This window comes from Egretta garzetta, unplaced genomic scaffold (assembly GCF_000687185.1).
Source record: "Egretta garzetta isolate BGI_Z169 unplaced genomic scaffold, ASM68718v1 scaffold598, whole genome shotgun sequence".
Lineage (NCBI taxonomy): Eukaryota > Metazoa > Chordata > Aves > Pelecaniformes > Ardeidae > Egretta > Egretta garzetta.
Genome location: NW_009260621.1, coordinates 2958789 through 2978036, shown reverse-complemented (window position 1 = coordinate 2978036; position 19248 = coordinate 2958789). Strand labels below are relative to the sequence as shown.

Sequence of the window (19248 nt, the reverse complement as noted above, 5' to 3'; positions counted from 1 at the left end):
CAGGACCACAGAGAGTACTGCGCTGTTTCCAAGTCCCTCTGTCTGAAAGATTAGAGCACAGGACAAGCAACACTGAAACTACTTGTTTTGTATCAGAGGACTCAAACAGCGATACAGTGAAACTTGGCTCTCTTTACAGTGCTCCATTCAATCTGCAGGCTGAGCACCTAGGGTGGAGCTTTGGCCAAACTACAGGACGCTTCCTTTGGATGCCCGAGATTCCTTTTTAAAACTTTCAAAAGGCCTTTCTGAAACCGCATTATAGAAGTGACTAAATTTTCATGTTTCAGAAGGCCCAGTACTTATTCTCCTTCAAACACAAATTAATCTACAGCAGCGAGGCTGTCACAACACTTTCCTAAATCCTCCCTCAGCTGTAGTGGAGCAGATGATTTTAAATTAATGTCTCTAAAGGAAGAGCTATCATCTGTGATTTGAAATTCTGACTGTACAACAGGCTGCCAACAGTATGAGGTCTGCCTTTCCCCAATTTACAGCAAGACACATGCTCCAGTTCAAAGCCCTCTTCTTCAACATGAAGAAAAACAACACAGTTTAGACAAGCTGTAAACCAGCTCTGTCACTGATCAGAACTGGTCACCATGTGGGCCCTCATATTATATACTTACAAAATCTTGCTGAATGTCAGTGAAATCTTTTCCGTATTTTTCTAGTGCTTCCTCAAAGAGGTTTGCCTCTGAAGCAGACCACTCCTCCATCTCATCTCTGCACAGGACTGGCCCACCTTGTGGCACAAGCGCAGAGATTGCCTTGGAAATGTCATAGACATTTTTGTGCAAAGTGTCCATAGCATGGAACTACGTGGTTGTAAAAGAGAAAGATAAATGTAAGGACAAGCATCTAGGGGGAAAAATGCTTAACAGTGAAACAGCAATAACAAAAATTCTGCACCAAGATTTGAGGGTGCAGTATATACTTAACACAAAGTCAGTAAAAACGGGTACCAACTTCAGATTCACTGTAATTGTCAGCATACAAGTCTAACGTTCGCTAACGATAGCGGGGTTTGTGGAACACAAGCCCTTGCATGTCAGTAATTCCTACTTAGCTACTCACCAGCACCATGACTGTAGCACTACTATTAAGAAAATGCACAGGATAGAGCTCCACTCACCCCAGGACTGAGCAGCCCTATTAGGGATCATCCACATGAAAATAGAGGTCCAAGGGCATATTTTCTAATAAACTTAGCCATGCACTTTCTTTTTCAAATAATCCACAAAGATTGCATATAACAAAAATATTTAAGAGCAGCAACATGCGCATACAGTCTCCCCAAAGCTCAGAAATCCCAAAAAAGATTCAAGTCAAGTCACACATCATAGCTGAGCAGGAAAAAAGAATTACTCCCAGGAGCAATTACTCTTCAGAAAGCTGAGCTACAACTGTCTGCAACTTGTGATTTACAAGGCCTGAGAACATGCTGTGACGGAGGAACTGGTATTAGTAAATGAAAGCTTGGCTTTATTTCCCGATTTCTGTAGCTTTAATCAGCATGTTATTTGCCTTTCATCATACCAGTTTTGTGCACGAGCATAATTAATCTATGGTGTCCTATCCTAGAATTTGTTCTGTATACGATTTCACATTATTCTAGTTATGAGGTGAACCTTTGATAACAGTTCTCTGGAGGCTTCATAAATTTTATTCAGATTTTCACTGAACTTTCTCTAGCATAGAAGTTCAAGTTTTCCCTTTCCTCTATCTACTCAGAATCATTTACGATTATAAAATATTAACAATGTCACCACTCCCCAGGTACTCTAAAATGGAGCTCATCAAAGAGAAGAACTGGATCAACTGAAATTTCTTATCTGACCACAAGCTTTTCCCCCAGACAATCTTGCTCAAGGATGCCAGTGACAGTCTGGTGTTGGGGAAGTGATGAGGAGTGGCATTCTGGCATTATAACACTGCAGACAAGCAGATAATAATTTCCATTCTTCTTAAGACAGCTACTAAGCCCATGCAAGAGATGGGCTGCGAAGCATGTCATCAAAACATTTTAATAAAACAAAACAAAAATTATCTCATAGAATTATCCATGATGGATCATATGAGGCACAAGGCCAGAAAAAAGTTACTTCATATGTAAATAAAGGGTTACTTTACAAAGACAGGATCTGCTTCACAGCAGGCCACAATTACAATCCATCTGCCCCCCCCCTCTTTGCCAACTGTTACTGCTGAGGTGAATATTTTGCATCTCTCAAAAACTTAAGGTTCTCTTAAAAATCTTACCAGCGTGATGTCCCTAGAGGCTGCTGCAGCACTCATGTGCAAACTTGGCTGTCTGACAGAACTACTGCAATCTAGTGCTCGGGCAAACGTACCAACAGACCTGAAACAAATTAAACAGAGCATTAACTTTGCATGCAAAACAAGCATAAATATAAACACCCAACCAACACTCTTTGTGAGATCAGCAGACTGCATTTCTCACTAACAAGGTTACATGGTTTGGCACTAGTTCTGAGCCAGAGACCAGTCTCTTCAGATGTGGTTTGTTATTATCAACACTTTACTCTACTTAGTTCATATGGCCAAAGAGGCTTAGGAGAGGAATCAGCGAGAGACTCAAGGATCACAAACGGCAAGTTTTGAACTACTCTCTTAACCCCTGTCTCCCAACAGAATTATGATTTAACAGAAACTGAGCGCAAGTGAGCTTCATGAATGGTAAAAATCTCTTCCACAATGGCAAGAACAGCACTGCACTATCCAAAGGTACAGAGAGAGATGACAAGACCAGAAAAAAAAAAAATGCAGTAATACAAGCATTTTTTTCTAAAAGTTTCAGGAAAATTAAAAAACTATCTTTATTTTACAACATAATTAGTATAACATATATGTTATATAGCCTGCATAAGAATACAGCAATTCTCGAATACTTCCCAATGCCAGCCTTGATTGCTTGTGAGACCACAGTTCCCATGCTCCTCCTTTTAGCCCTAAAGAAATTAGTCAGAGAAACCTTTAAACAGGAACATTGGTTCTAGCTATTCCTTACTCCTTGCTACACCAAATGGGTGAAACACTTGTGCTCCTGCACAGTGAACTGGAGCTGAACTCCTCTGAGCAACTACAACAAGGAAAAAAAAAGGTGTAGGGGTTTTTTTTCCCTCCACTCAGATCACTTCCCCAAACTAGTTAAGTGCACAGAGGAACAAACTAGTTCCAAGCAGTGCAGGAGTAGGAAAGGTAAATGCCTAAGCAGTAGTTGTCATCAAGTATCTAATTTTGGCCAAAATCCAAAACAGCCTCCCCCACCCAGATTTCTGTGGCGATTCACACTTTGCCTGCTCCCCAGCCTCCTAGTCACTATCCCCATCCCTGCTTCACAACTCCCCCGTCCCCAGCTTTAGCTGAACTGATACTTTTTTTTTTTCTGTGTGTGGCATCTAATTATAAACTAGATCCCTTTGCTGATTCCAGACTGAAGCGATACTGATCTTTTCAGTGATTCTCATTACAGCACGCACACTCAAGCAGCTGTATCGGCAAATCCAGTAGGCAGCAGTGAACAGCCAGAAAGCATTACTAAACCCAGCTTCGCCACCAAAAGCCTACACAAGGTGGAAACCCTCATCACAAAGCAGCTCTACATTCACTATAAACCAACCCACGTGCAAACCCCCATCCACCAGGGCACTTCTACCCTCTCGTGTCCTGATGGGTCTTCCTGACACCGACAGCAGAGCATGGTGTGGCTGAGTGGCAATTTGAATCAATCCTGCGGAAAATTAACCCAGAAAACAAAGTTCTTAGCTTTTCGGTAGTGTCCTATACTTCACTTGATTAGAAGCAACTGTGAAACCGCAGCCTTGTCAAGAAGGGTCCCATAAGAAGCCGGAATACCCTTTGCTGGAGCTCTCCCAGCTCTCCCCATCACTCCATCTGTTTGTTCCGCATCGCTGGTGGAGACTATCCTCTCCACACTTTCATCCATTTCCCTGTATCTGATCAAGTAGAATTAATCTGCTTCACATAAATCAGTCAGTTCAGCCAGTTTGACTTTACTGTTGGCACAGGTCAAGGGAAACAGCAATACACCGTGTAAGCAGCATAGTGCAACTTCCAAGAGCCTAAATTTTATGGCGATCCTTTAGTTTAGCCAAACACTATGAACTTTATGAACTTTAAAAGAGTCTATACCACAAAAAGCACGTTTAACCAAAGGCAAAAATGTATTAATGGATTCTGAACCGTGAGATTTTCTCCAATCTGGACTGCAGTTAATTTTTAATCTTAACCAACCTAGTTTCACTCTTGGCTCCTTGTCACTGGCCTCACGCACAGGGCCCAAGCAGCCACACAAAGGTTTTTAAGTGCTGCAATTCAGATTAAACACTTTTAAAAATTTTCATAATAATGGCAAGTTTATCTTCAAAGTACACAGAAAAATCAATTTGGGGGTGTATTTCTGAGTATACACACTTCTCATCTTGAATACTTAAAACATTGCATTTCACTATCTCCTTCATTTGCCTCAATTCTTTCCCCCTCTCCTCCCCAATACTTCCCTGAGCTTGTATCATTCAGCACGTTGAACATATTTACTGCTGTTTGATAAAAATGCACTCTCACTGCATCACCCAGCAGCTTCAATCAGAACTGGAGGGCCCTGCCCAGGCAGATTCTTGCACACAGGCTCTGGTGTTGCCTCTCTGGCAAGCATCCCATGAACCTACCCCACAATGGGCACAGCAATGCCACATTCAAGGAAGTTCGGGATTAAATTCAAAGCATGATAACTCAAGTGGGGAAAAACCAAGACAAAAAGGCTGAAAGAACCAGGGCCCAATTTAATGGAGTATCTGAAATACAAGTTTAACTCTCTTTCCAGGGCTAAAGCCCTTGGCTGAAGCAGGCAGCCCTGGGAGTCAGGGTCCACATCTATCAGATACCACAGCCAACGAGCAGAACTCTCAACAGTAACAAACCAGATACTACTAGCAGCTTGTAACTTTACACACTGCTTTCCTAACCATATCCAATAACTTGCTCTTCTGACTAAAAACATCAGAAGGTCCAACTATCTATCTACTCAAACCACTTTCCTCCCACACAGTCCTAAAAACTTACCTAAAAGACACAGAATTTGGAGAGCGTTATCGTCTTCCTTTTTTTTTTTCCCCAAATTATTCAGTCACCAGTTGCTATGAGAGTCTAAAATTTAGTATAGGCTTCTGTTCATATAAATGCATACCAAAGAAAAAATTCCAGGACATTTTAAAAGGAAAAGTTGATCAAATATTGCTTTGGGTTTAAATAAAAGCACACGTTTCACCATCTGTAGAGATTTGCAGGGTTTTGCTTTATTGTGCCTACCTATTGGAATCTAGGCATTAGAAAGCATCCACGCTCCATCAAAAACACTTTACCAGACTTCTTAGCAAATTATTAACGGATGTTAAAATGTCACTGGATTTGAAAAAGGGAGAAAATGGACAGAGTAATGAACTGTCAAGAATTTAGTTCACTAAGCCTTCTGCATGCTGACCAAAGTATTTGAAAAACCCCACCAATTGCAGGATAGTTTTTACATGCCGTTTGATTTTCTTTTATGAAAACGATTAACTAAGTTGTATATCTGAGTAGCTGATCCTAAACACATGCAATTCCCAGGAAGGCATGTAAAATGTCCATCATTTCAAAATGGAGCAAGTGAACCAAGCAACCAAAACCAGAATTCATACTAGTAAAGCAAAAAGAACATCAAAAGTGCTTGGAAAAGTTATTAACATTTACTTATTCAAAGGAGAGGTAAAATGCTCTTACCGTGCTACCACCAGGAACTGGTCTATCTGCTTGTCTACTAGTGGGTTAAAGGCTTCCCAAACTTTTGTTTCAAGTTTTGACTGATCTCTTCCATCATCCTCACCTGGTTGAAAAACAAATTAGAAATGCTTGGTGTGGCCATTTTAAAGTAAAAGTACTTTCTAGATTTTTTTATCTCGCAATAATTTAACTGCTAACCAATCTCAGTTACTCTGCCTAACAGGCCACTGCGAAAATTTCATTCACCTATTTGCAACAACTCCAGCTTGACAGACACAGCTTGTCTGAATCAGGCAATCAGATTTCCAAGAAGTGGTTTCAAAAAACACATGTACATCCTTCTCCCAACTAGACAGCCTCTCTTCAGCCCCTACCCCCAGCTCCCCTATTTCTCCTTTGTCTTGCAGCAGTTCCAGGAAAACAGACACACTCCCAGCTGCTCTGAGCAGCCGAGGAGTAGCTGGTTCAACTTGCGTCAGCTGCTTTCTAAGGGGGAAATAATGGCATCAGACTCTCTTGCTTTTATTTTCCCAACTCTACACAAACCAAAATACCCTGGAAAAATACAGGAGCTACTGAGAATTTTTTTCTTTTTTTCTGCTCCCTTTGAAACATCTGGAGATTATCCTTCTCCGAAGCCCTGTGTTGGCCTGCTGAGGCTAGAGAATGCCTTTCAAATTAGTTCATCCTCGCTTCGAAGGCTTGCCCAGCTGCTGAATAAATGCCAGTTTCATAGACAAATTAAACAAGAGTCCTGACCAATTTTTTTGCCTGTTCCAGCATGAGGCTAACAGTATCAGCAAAACTCCTAAGCAAAGACAGAAGCATCTCATTGCTTTCGCATCTCCTCCCATACAGTCTGGAGAAGGTCCTTCCAACATAGGTCACCAGGTCATCAGGAGAAACGTACCAACAGACCTTTCCCCGTGTATTACATGGGTCTTGGAAAGGAGCAATTAGATGCCAATATTCCCCATCCCTCTCAGTTTTTCCACCCACTTTTGGATCTGTAGGGTAGTGCAAGATAAATCTAAAGTTAGTTACTATTTGGTAACTAGCATCAGTTACTGCTACTACTCCCTTTTCCTTGGGCCAGGGTCCTCGTAGCCCTACTGCTCCATGACACAGTGAGGCAGGCCGAGGTCTCACAACAACACGTTCACGCCAGCAAATTCTTTCTCCTGCCTGTTCTGCAGGTGAGAAGTCTAGGCTGGCAGCCAACATTTGGGATGGGGAGAGGGCTCCAGAGAAAAGGCACCCAGCAATAATGGGGAAATTGATGTGGGGAGACAGCATTTAACTGGCAGTAATTTGGGAGGGGTTCTTATAGGGAAATAAGGCTTGATTAAAAACACAAAAGGCTTTACAGACACGATGGAAATTTGTGTTTCCCATGGAAATTCTAAAATCTCTTAATAGAAAGAGTGCAAGCTCTGAGAGAGCCAATTAATTCAATTTGTTTCAACAACTTTTATGATTTGGACAAACGCCCACCTAAAGACTGGTTTGAGACATAACTAATTGTGTTCAGTGGGCAACAGCTTCAGCCACCAACAAACCAGGCCATCGCTGTACGCATGACCTGGCAGTGGAAACCTCCGTCTCCCAGACCTATGCAGGCCAAACACATGAATGTGGCCACTTTTGACACAGCCTCTTGACAACTTAAATAAATTATGAAAATTACCCTCTTTTAGTAAGTCTGTTATATCTGCCTGGTATCTGTTTCCAACTCGAATCTCTCCTTTATCAGCGAGTAGAGTCTTTTGTTGAGGATCGTATACTAGTGAATAAAAGAAGAAATCCTAAAAATAAAACAAGAGCAAAAAAGTAAACAGTATTATTAGCTTTTACTTTCAGCCTTGTGTACATACTAGCAAGCTTTTATATTTTAAGTTTGGTTTTACTACCTATATATAGATTTTAAAACTGGGTGAACAAACAATAACTGAACCACCAGTTTTGAAACCCTACGTTAAATGCTGCCACTTTCTTCTATATTAGAAGTGTAACAGCTCTCCTCAAAAGCAGCCATTCCCTTAGTATAGAGTCTTTGAGGCTGACGTGAACAAAACTCCTTTTGCACAAACAAGTCTTAGAAGGGCCAGGAGATAACTTTTAGTAATATCAGCTGTTTCAGAACACAAAACTGGACTTTCCCATATACCAAAATAGCAGTACTAGATGCTAATGACTTACCCACACAGAAATACTGGTACAAACTAAAGTGTAGCATCAGAGTGTTACAGCCATACCAACAAAACACCCAATAGACATGAAGCCCCAGACAACCTCTGTGGCCCCTGCTGGACTTACTCCAGTATGTCAATGTCTCTGTTGTGCTGGGAGGCCCAAAGCTGGACACAGCACTCCAAAAATGGTGTCACAAGTGATGAACTGAGGGGATAAATCCCCTCCCTCCATCTGCTCGCTACAATCCTGCTAATATAGACCAGGATGTGCTTGGCTTTCCTTGTCACAGGGACGCACTGCTGACCAACTTCTTGTCTGCCTCCATCTAAGCTTAGATCACCACATTTCCTTCTGCTCATTACTGGGAGATGAGTAGCAGATTTGGCAGCAGCAGTAATTAGCTGCAGGTGGCAATACATTAATTCGTTGCTTTTATTCAAGTAGATGAGAAAAAGGCTAAAAAAGCTGGTTGGCTTTTGTTACCTAGGTGTGTAAAATTAAAGCAAGAAGTCATACAGGAATGAGAACGTCCTGACAGGGCGCAGAAAGAAAACAACCAAAATTTTAACTAATTAAAACTACACAGTATAAGTAATTAAACTTTTCTGCATGATTAAGTACTTAGCTATAGCTATTGAGTGACACATCAGAGACTAGGTATGCTCCATCGAAGTAACGTGTGGAATATGGGGCAGGAAGAGAGCTCTGGTAGGACATGAAATAACAGACCTTTTGTAACCTTCATCCACAGCAACACCGTCACCAGGAAAGAGAATTGTTTCTGGACAGAAACACAGGATGTGCGATGCACCATTTTTCACAACTCTGGTTTCTGGCTCATTTTCCTTTTCCCCATATTTCTGTGTCAATAGCAGGCACCCTGTTTAAATACATCTCATTTCATGCTCACCTCATTTTCCCTTTCCCTATATTTGTATGTGTCAACAACATGCAACAAGAATTAGGACAAAACCACCATCAGTTTCAAGCCCTGTTCATCTTCATGAAGAGGTAGCAAGGGAAAAGAGTCTCCCAATCTGTCATACAAAGCCCAAAAAGGGAAGAATCACTGTGAGTTTCATCAGTAACATGGCAAAAATTCTGTGGGCTACGGCTTCATACATACTAGTTCTGTTCCCCAGCCCTGCACATTACACATATTAATCTAAGACTGATGCCATAGAGGTAAGGTCTCCCATGTTTTCTTTAAATGTATAATGCATCCACCATCCAATTACAAAATTTAAGAGTGTTAAACATGGTAACTCTGTATTTTCTGCTCCAATTTTAATAGAGGTCAGCATTTTTCCAGGAAGAGATCAACATCTATGGAAGGGAGGAAAAAAGCCAGAAAAGAGCCAAGCAAGCCAGCCAAACCTGCTTTGCTACCTGAGAAAGCTACTGTACAAAAAGGTATCACCTATACAGCACAGCACAAGATGCAAGACAGGAATCATGCCAATTCACACCAGTCCCCTCCAGCAGAAAACATGCCACTTCCCTACCATGAAAGCTCGAACTCGAAGGGCAAGAACAATCTCATGTTATGTCACAATAACAGGATAAAAGTCATAGCTAACGCTTGGCAAAATGCTGTTCCAACACCCAGCCAAGGCAACTGGACAAGTTGTCTGTGGTTGGGTTTGGGGTGGGGAAGATTCGGTTGCATCCTAAATGAATGATATTTTTGACAGAATTGATACCTACTCCCAGAGGTATCAGGGTCAAACTACATCAACCTACTGACAGAAGGGAGCTTCAGAGTATATGAAAACTCATTTATATTATAGCTGTGTAAAGAAATCTGAGTCTCTTGCTCCCTGACATACACAAAGTTCAAGTTATTACAATATTTTGAGAATGTATTGTTGCATAAATAAAACACAGGAAAAGCTTTTGTCTCATGAGCTTTCATGTTGTAAGTATAGTGTTTTATTTGTTCCAACTCCAAAATGCCTAACTGTAGGACAAAGTATATGCGGTGCAACATTAATGCTTTTCAGGCATGTTGCCCAGCAAATATGCAAACCAAACACTGTAGTATAACAACACAGGGCGCCTCAAGGAAGGCCAATTCTAGAGACAATTTTTTAACACAGTCTTTCTCAGTCAGGGAAAGTAATTCATTGTGGAGGGGTTTTCTCCCGTGGTATTTGACTGTTAGATGCCCTATTGCTTCTCTTTTACCGAGTATCACTATGAATTTTCTCTACAAAATAAATCCCATCCTTCTGTACCAGTCTCAGGTCATCTTTTTCTATCTAGTCCAGTTTTGTCTCGAATCAAGCAGGTTCAACAAAAGAATTAAAAGCCTCTGGGCTCTCCTACCCAACCAGAGCCTCCTCAACAGAGAAAAGATGCAAGTTTAGGGGCTCAAGTGTGAATACAAGACAGACTGTAATCCCCAGAGGTAATGCAATACCACTACCATCTTCCCCCATAGAAGCATGAAATTCAGCTCATGCAAACCAAGTAGGATTTCCAAAAACATTAATAAATGTCAGTTTAGTGCCAATGCAAACTATAGTCTTGGGAACAAAGCAGATCCTTGTCTACTCTAAAGCGCATGTGAACTCTTGATTGCTGCTACATAAGAACAATTTTCCCAAAGGGTTTCACAAGAAGAGTGATATTCATGACAAAATACCATGGCTCTTCAAAATAGTCCATGCTCATTTTAGCTGTCAAAACTGTGTATGCTGAGTTTGCAGCAGTGAAGAAAAAGAAGGGTTTTCTCTTAATTTCAGATCCCAGAAAACACCCAATAGGCTTGGAAAGATTAAAAATGACCTGCCAAGAGTTAAAATTAAACCATGACTTTCTTCTTCTCCAAAGTGTTATACAGACACATATGCTCAGAGCCCCTAAGCTACCCGTAGCTATAGCCAAGAACCAAAGCCACTAAGAAACTGCAGAAGAACTGGAAAAAGAAAACAGGCTCAAAGTGAAAGTACAGTACAGAAACCATAGTTAGTTCATTACAACTTGCAAACTTGCTTTCATGAAGTCAGTTCGGGTGAAGGGGGAGAATATATTTTAACTGTATAGCAGTTTAGGGGTGGTGCCAAAAGGTACCAAAATGCTAGACATCTACCCAGCAGGCAAAATCCACACAAGCCTCTGGATATATCCTAGCAGAGCAGTAAAATAGATGATACACGTAAAATAGTTTCCTGCCGAATAGGGAAATGTAATGCTTTTGCTGTAACTGGCTATGTCCTTCTCTTGATCTCTCTGGGAATTCAGTATCTACAGGAAGTTCAGGTTTTCCAGTTGCTTTTTTTCTTTTTCCTTCTATCCCTCACTCCTGCTACAAACCCAATTTTAACAGGCACACTAACAAAGTCACTGCTGGTACCCCTTCAGCTCCCTCTCCAAATTTAACAGAGCAATCTTCCTGAGGAAGACAAGAGAGAGAGGGTGGAAGGAGGAAAACAGAGATAACACAAATGTAATTTTGCTATGCTTACTACCGCCCTAAAAATTTCTGCCTGCATGTTTAACCTCCTTTTGAGGCAGCCAGCCTTGGGCTGAAAACCTACTTTCAGTGGTCATAACATACAAGAAATCAAATGACAGATTCTGTAGAACTACTTAGACTTTATTGACAGAAACCATGTAAAAAAAAAAAATACCTAAAACATTTTGAAAGCAAAGAACAAGAGATCAAATGACAGATTCCCCAGAACTGCTTAGGCTTTATTGACAGAAGCCATGTAAAAAAAACCTAAAACATTTTGAAAGCAAAGAACGGATTAAGAAGAGGGGGAAAGAAAAAGACGAAACAGTTCAAAACTGTACCACCAGTGCTATGAATTCACCAGGCAACAACTATCTCCTTTTCTTAATCTCTTTACCCTCCACCCAAGCACATTTGTGTTCCTGAGCTTTTAATTTCTTTACCATCTGTCCAAGTTAGTTTGCACCACAGCAAAATATCGTGCTAAGCGACAGGACACATTCAAGGAACTCTCTCATTCTGTGAAATCTGTGCCTGCTCAGTTTTAAAAATAACCTGCATCACTCCTCTTGCATTTTGAGAGTTCAAAAAGATGAAAAAAAGAGAAATCTCTTTTCTATTCCTACACCTGCAACTGAGCTGTTGCATGATCAGAGAAAGCCAGTTCCCTTCCCTGTCTCAATGTACCTACCTGTAACATTAGCAATGATAAAAATCTGTTGGGAGCAATCGAGAATGAATACTACTTGTAAGTTGGGTACTAGTAAACCTAAATTCATTTCAGTTTTGATTAACTTTTGCTTTCAAATTGATATATCCTAGGCTGCTAGCTGGTAACAAGCATTTCTGAATACAACGACCCTTGTTTGATGCACTGCCATTTGGCAGCCCTGAGCAGACTCGACATGTTTTTGGTTTCACATTCCAAAGAGAAACCCAACTATTTAATCCCTGTGCTTTGTTTAAAATTCTCTTCAACTAGAGTATCAGATTAAAATTAATCTTATGCTTAAATAAATACTAAAGAAAGCTAAAAAAGCATTTAAAAAGAAAGCCCAGCTATGAGACAGACTACAGTATGCTCCTTGCAAAAAATTACCTGTTTTCTCCTTGTTTCTTAAAAGCCAGTAATGACTGTTACCCTACTGTTTTTAATTACAAGATTTCCTCTCTTGTGTAACGTTTTAATGTTTTCAGATGCAAATGTAATGCCTGCAGATGTATTAAAATAATAATATACTGAAATTGTTTGCTAATCTCCCAAAGTAAAGCTCACAGATTGTCAAATTCCAAGACTGTCTAACCCAGCTGGCAGCCAGAGGTCTAGCCACAATTAAAGGTATATAAAGATATTTAAAATAATTACAATTGAAATTTTTACAATCCTGAAATACCTGAAAAAGTAAACCCCAAGATTTATATTCTGAATAGTGATTAACAGTGCAACCCAATTCCTTTTCATGTGTTCAGTTTGAGGTACCTTTAAATAGCCAGACTCTGAAAGTTTCTGCATGACTCAAAGTTAACTGACAAGTAGTTTTTCAAGGACCTACGTGTCTGTGGTGGCATATAAAGACTACAGGTAAACAACAGTGAACTCAAAAAACAGGAAACTAAGCTCCTCAAAAATCTGAGGCGAGATCAAGCTTAAACCATATTAATATAAATCTGTAAGATTTCAGGATAAAGCAAATATATAGAAACACAGCTTGCTGGCTTGCTCGCTCTCCATTTACTCCATCTCCCACCCTGTCTTGTCTGGGGCATGAACCTCCACAATTGAACTTCCAGACTGCTAGGCTGGTGAGCAAGTAGGGCTCTCTTTATAGAAGGAGAGGCAACTTACTGTCACAAGGATGTAAACAGCAGCTCTGGCCTCCAGATCCACAAAGTTTTATATCAGAATGAAAATTGTATGGAGCCTAGAGCTCCCCACTGTCAATCCCCGTACAGTATGTGTAGCAATGAAAGAACCACCTTCTTTTTGGAAAACCTTGTGAAAAGCCACCGATCCTAAATTGTGCCAGAATAATAAACTGTTGACAATTCACAAAATGGTTCATACCTCCCGTTCCAGATATGATTTAAGGGATTCTGTCTCATTTAACAGAGTAACGCTGCATTTGCCTCTAAAAAAAAAAAAAAAAAGAAAGAAAAAGAAAAAAAGAGAGAAACACATTTTATGAAAAAAAATCTTAAATGCTCATGTGATTCACAAGATGGTATTACTGAAGTTGTACACTAAATTAAATCTTACATTGAAGAATACTTGAATAATAATAAATGCCATTTGGTTTTTGAATAAAAAGCACTGGAAGAAAATAGTCATTACCTAATGTGTGTGGCTGGCAGAGATTCCAGCTGTCGTGAGAGAAACAACTCACGATGTCGTAGCTGATGTTTCTGTTTCTCTGGTAAATCAACCATTTCTGGATTTTCCATCTCTTCTTCCATTTCTCCTAGTTATAAAGAGACAAAATTGATCATCAGAACAGTACAAGTATTGATTCTGAGCCAATCAGGATGAGCTGCTGTAACACCTTTGCTAAATAATACACATTATTTGGATTAAATCTAACTTCACCTGAATCCTCACATTTCAGCCAATTGAACAATTAGATAATTAGCATAGATCCTTTAAACGATGCCTGTGAAGAACTGTATTTATTCACGACTGGGATCAAAGCATTCCAGGTACACAAAGGTCACACTGGCTCACCAAGCTGAAAGTCACACAAATCTGCTACCAACAGACAAGGTCTGAAGAGAGCTGCTCTTGGAGACCAGCAGTGCACCATTAGCTTCATCAGGAAGAAGCTGACGCACGATGAGTAAGGCAGTAAAAGCTAAGTCTTTCCTCTTTGCCAGGCATCAGCTGTCTTAGACCCTACTCCTCTTTCAGGGTATCACAGGCTGACCCATCCTGACTTCAACAGCTTTTGCAGGAAATGCCCCCTGAAAAGGTTAGTTTATTTATTTATTGTATTTTATTCTCTTCACCCCGACCACAGCCAATATATCACACAGTCACAAGATTAACTTGGAATCCAACCAAGTGCCTAAGGCCAGTCTTGCAACCCACCTTACCCTACCGCACCACACGCATTCAACTGCAATGCTCCTGCATCTCAAAAGCTTGCTTCATTCTGCAGTCAGGATCCACCATCTCTGGCTTTGAGCTATCCAATCTCCATCCAACCAGTTTTTAAATGAATGCCAAAGTAAATATATGAAATCACATCCACACAACTGATCCAAAACATCTCTAGGCATCCTTCTTGTAAGAAATAAATTATTAGTGTGGTTTGTGTTTATTAGTAAGCATCCTGTCAATTATGCAAGATAAAGCTGTAGAAGGCAAAACACTCCAGAAAAGCTGCAAAGCTTCTCCATAATGAAGGAGTGCAAAAGGAAACATCAGACTTTTTCCTTCCTTATGAAATTAAGGCAGTTACTGCTTTTTCCAAAAACAGGGGGAAAGTTTCTCAGACTGTAGTAGAATGAGCTGTAAAGTCTCATACATGAAGGGTACAACTCTAATTTTATGGCAGCACTACTCTAAAAAAGAGCAGACTTATGCCCGCAGCTTAATTCAACAATTGTTGCCAAGAAACATTTGTAGTCAGAAACACAGTTACGATTGATATACCCTTAAGATTAGTTAACTATAATCCTCAGAATTATCTCAAAAGAAAGCAAACAGAAAGGAGAAAGCTCCATTTCATAAAACACTAAAATTGCATTTAGTTTTAAATAGGCCACCATTATGCCAAAGGGGGTGACAAAAAATTATGTACCTTTCAGGTTCCCCACAATTTATCACTGTTTTACTGTCCTGGAAAGAGACTTGTGGTTTATATGCCCCTCAGGTAAGCTGCTCCAGCAAGGAAGGAAAAAAATAGTAGCATAATTAAACCAGACTGCAACGTACAATAGCTCTTACACCACACGAGCTGTTAAGCATACAGCAGCATGCACTTACACTTCAGTATTTTCCTAGGAACTAGAACACCAAATTTACATTTGTGCTACAGTTTCATGGTTCTGCAATTTATTTACTGGATTGTTTTAGTTGAAAATGAATATTGTAGCTGCTGACCTACACTATAAATATACCAGCAGCAATCCACGAACAAGTCAGCAAGTTCTGAGCTTGCTTGCCTAAAAAAACCGAAGGATGCACAAATGAAAAGGCATTCATGCCTGCACTTACAACAGTTTTTGGAGAATGAGTGTAGTGCACTGTGTACTGCAGGAAAAATACTATAAGGAACAAAATAAAATACTTAATATCTTCAGTGTATTTAATAGCCTAGAGCCTTTAAAAATGAATTATTTTTTTTTTTAAAAAAAAAATGTATTAACCACTATGTGCCAATCAAATCTACAAACAAAATGAAACCACCCAGCACAACCAAGCTAATCTCAGGAACCGCATCCTTTCAGCTAGGCTCATCTTCCAACTAGTGTTTTATTTATGTGTCTAGCTTTTGTAATAAAATAAGGAAGGTGGGAAGCACAATTTTTTTTTCTTATGCCAGTTCTGCTATGCACAGCCTTTCAAAATAAAAAGGCATGATTTTTTTGTTCTTTTAAAAAGACAGACATTTCTCCAGGTTACAAACAACTTCCCCCCCTCAGATATAAAATTGTCACAGTTCCTGAAGACAGAGGTAGGAATATTCCAAGAAATAACAAACAAAAAAAATCTACACAAGCATTTTCCCTCCTTTTCCACAACCACGATTTAGTACTGAAGAGAATGAACCTGACAAGTGCATTCAGAACCAAGGGAAGGAGGAGAGAATACAGGGCTGGATCCAGCACAGGAACCCTCTCCGTCTCCCTGAAGTCATGCAAAAGTGGCTTTGACAAAAACCATAACTAATTCCAGTTCACTGCCTGTGCGCGGAGGTAAAAGGCTTAAGTCAGACTGTAAACCACAGCAGGGGCTGGCCCAGCCTCAGGTTCCAGGACAAGGCTGTCTGACACATCTGTGTTTCACCCTCCCATAGCTCAAGCACTCAAGCTCTAAGTGAAGCAGACTTCATCCTCGAGGGTGGTGGCCCCTGAGAAATGAGGGCCATAGTCCTTAAAGAAAAAAAAAAAGTGTGGTTTTGGATATATAAAAAAACCCAAAAATCTTTTCAGAAAGACTTGCCTGTGTTTATGACAGTAGTAAAGAATAAGTGGTATGGGAATACAGTAGGTGCAGTGTATTGGGACTTCAACGATCTCATAAAGTTCAAAATTAAAAACTTCAAAATTAATCTCTTGGCTTGATAGATGTGCTCATGCAGATTTGAAACTAAACATTGAGTCTTAATACAAACAGTAATACATCAGCTATGGAGAATTAGCCAGTGGAATGCTGCAAGAAGTGTATTAGATTAAGTATTATTTGATATTTGATGACAGAATCATTAATAGCACATTAACAAAGCTTGAAGACTACTTAAGTTGGGAAAAAGACAGGCAGGTTGGACACAAACAGTAAGACTCATATGAAAGCTAACATATATGGGGAAAAATAATTAGAAAGAGTAAACTTTGAGTTGGCAGGAAAAACCCAAGAGGCAGTAATTGTAATTTAAAATGACTGGGTGTGTGAGATGCAAAATTAAACATCAATATTTGCTAGACATTAGAAAGAATAGCAATTTGCTATAGATCAGATTGGGTGCTCTACAACATCAGTGGTAGAAAGCACCAGCCCTTTCTCCACATTCTGGGTGTCATACAAGTGGCAGAATTCAGAAATGCACAAAGACAAACGATACAAAAATTAGGTTAGAGAGCACACGAGGATGTCCACCTTGGGAGACAGTCTGTAGTAACAGAAGAATTAGAATCATAGAATTGTGGGGGTTGGAAGGGGCCTTTAGAGGCCATCTGGTCCAACCCCTCTGCAATGAGCAGGGCCATCTTCAACCAGGTCAGACTGCTCAGAGCCCCGTCCAACCTGACCTTGAATATTCCCAGGGATGGGGCATCTACCACCTCTCTGGGCAACCCCTTCCAGTGTTTCACCAGCCTCATCATAAAAAATTTCTTCCTTATACCTAAACTGAATCAACCTTCTTTTGGTTTAAAACCGTTACCCCTTGTCCTATCACAACAGGCCCTGCTAAAAATCCTGTCCCCACCTTTCTTATAAGCCCCCTTTAAGTACTGGAAGGCCACAATAAGTTCTCCCCACAGCCTTCTCTTCTCCAGGCTGAACAACCCCAACTCTCTCTGCTCCTACCCTCTGACCAATTTTGTGGCCCTCCTCTGGACCCACTCCAACAGGTCCATGTCTTTCCTGTGCTGAGGACCCCAGAGCTGGGCACAGTGCTCCAGGCGGGGCCTCACCAGAGCAGAGTGGAGGGGAAGAATCACCTCCCTCGACCTGCTGGCCATGCTGCTTTTGATGCAACCCAGGTTGGCTTTCTGGGCTGTGAACATGCATTGCCAGTTCATGTCCAGCTTTTCACCCATTACTACCCCCAAGTCCTTCTCTGCAGGGCTGCTCTCAATCCCTTCATCCCCCAGCCTGTACTGATACCAGGGGTTTCCCTGACACAGGTGCAGGACCTTGCACTTGGCCCTGTTGAATCTCATGAGGTTCACATGGGCCCACTTCTCCAGCTTGTCCAAGTCCTTCTGAATGGCATCCCAAACTTCAGGCGTGTCAACTATTACTACTACTAAGTTAGCATGGTATCACTAACAACAAAATATAAAAAGGAAAAAAATGGGGTCAAAACATTGGGAAACACAGTAAAGCCAGTGCTATTGATCTGTAAGGCAGTTCCTTCAGCCATGAAGGAAGCTTAAAACTCTTGGTACTTTAACAGCTCAGCTAAGCAGCTTGGAAGGACATTACAGAAGTGTTGCATTTGAAGAAATGAACAATACAACACCACATTCCTTCTCCCAGGTCCAATTTCAAGTGGTCTATACTAAGCATCAGCCTCATTCATTTTCTCTCTATCAAAACCCAGATATTAACAGTTATTGAAAATACGTTGAAAGTTTTAGTAAAAAGAAATCCTTATACCTTGACACTTCAGAAGGGGTTTGCCACATTATTAAGACATCTCACTATGATCCCTTCCAAAACTTCTTGTGATCATCTTTTGCGGCTGTGGCTACTATTATAGGTAGCAAACAGACACTATTTTGGACACTTGGCTTATCTTTCCACACTGCACCACCCACAGAAGAAAAAAAACCAGTCTCCTCAGTAACAACAGAGCCAAAAATGTCATTAGTGGATTAATGAATTCGACTCCTCTTAAATCTGCATGTGCGGTGTTGGGAGAAAATGGAGGAGAAGGGGAATAAAATGGAAGAAAGAAAGAAAAATTAAAAAACCTCATTTATGAAGCTATTGTCAAACTGCATTTGGACTGATGTTATCTAAAATTTTAAAAACTCATGAACTCAACAGACCCCCTACCTGTTTAGGCACACAGGTCTCATGCAACTCATGGACTGACTGAGTAATGACACTTCACTGCTGCAAGACATTTATTTTTAGAAGCTTTGGCACTTACAAAACCATGCTGCCATGTATGCCTGGTACCCAAACATGAGCTGCTGAAAGCTAACCAACCATAACCTGCCAAACTGGCCAGCACTAACTATTCAGCTCTCCAACCACTACCAACTAGTCAGCTCATTGTTCTACAAATCAGGATAAATGTTTTTAATGAAGCAAAAACTGCAGACATCAGACAGATCACAAGCAACTGGAGGAGGCTGGGGGTGGGTGGTTAGAAGGGGGGACAGGAGGTCCTATTCCTGCT

The 19248-nt window shown here is 40.6% G+C and overlaps 1 protein-coding gene across 1 annotated transcript in view; it reads right to left on the bottom strand.

The window, feature by feature from the left end:
• Positions 1-19248, bottom strand: part of MTA1 (metastasis associated 1) — an 86040-nt gene that overhangs the window by 45206 nt on the left and 21586 nt on the right. Inside the window, exons 4-9 of the mRNA XM_035900764.1 lie at positions 13788-13914; positions 13521-13584; positions 7490-7607; positions 5803-5905; positions 2263-2362; positions 630-818 (exon numbers count right to left, since the gene is read on the bottom strand). Coding sequence (XP_035756657.1) covers positions 630-818; positions 2263-2362; positions 5803-5905; positions 7490-7607; positions 13521-13584; positions 13788-13914 — 701 coding nt within the window. The remainder of the gene's footprint in view (positions 1-629; positions 819-2262; positions 2363-5802; positions 5906-7489; positions 7608-13520; positions 13585-13787; positions 13915-19248) is intronic.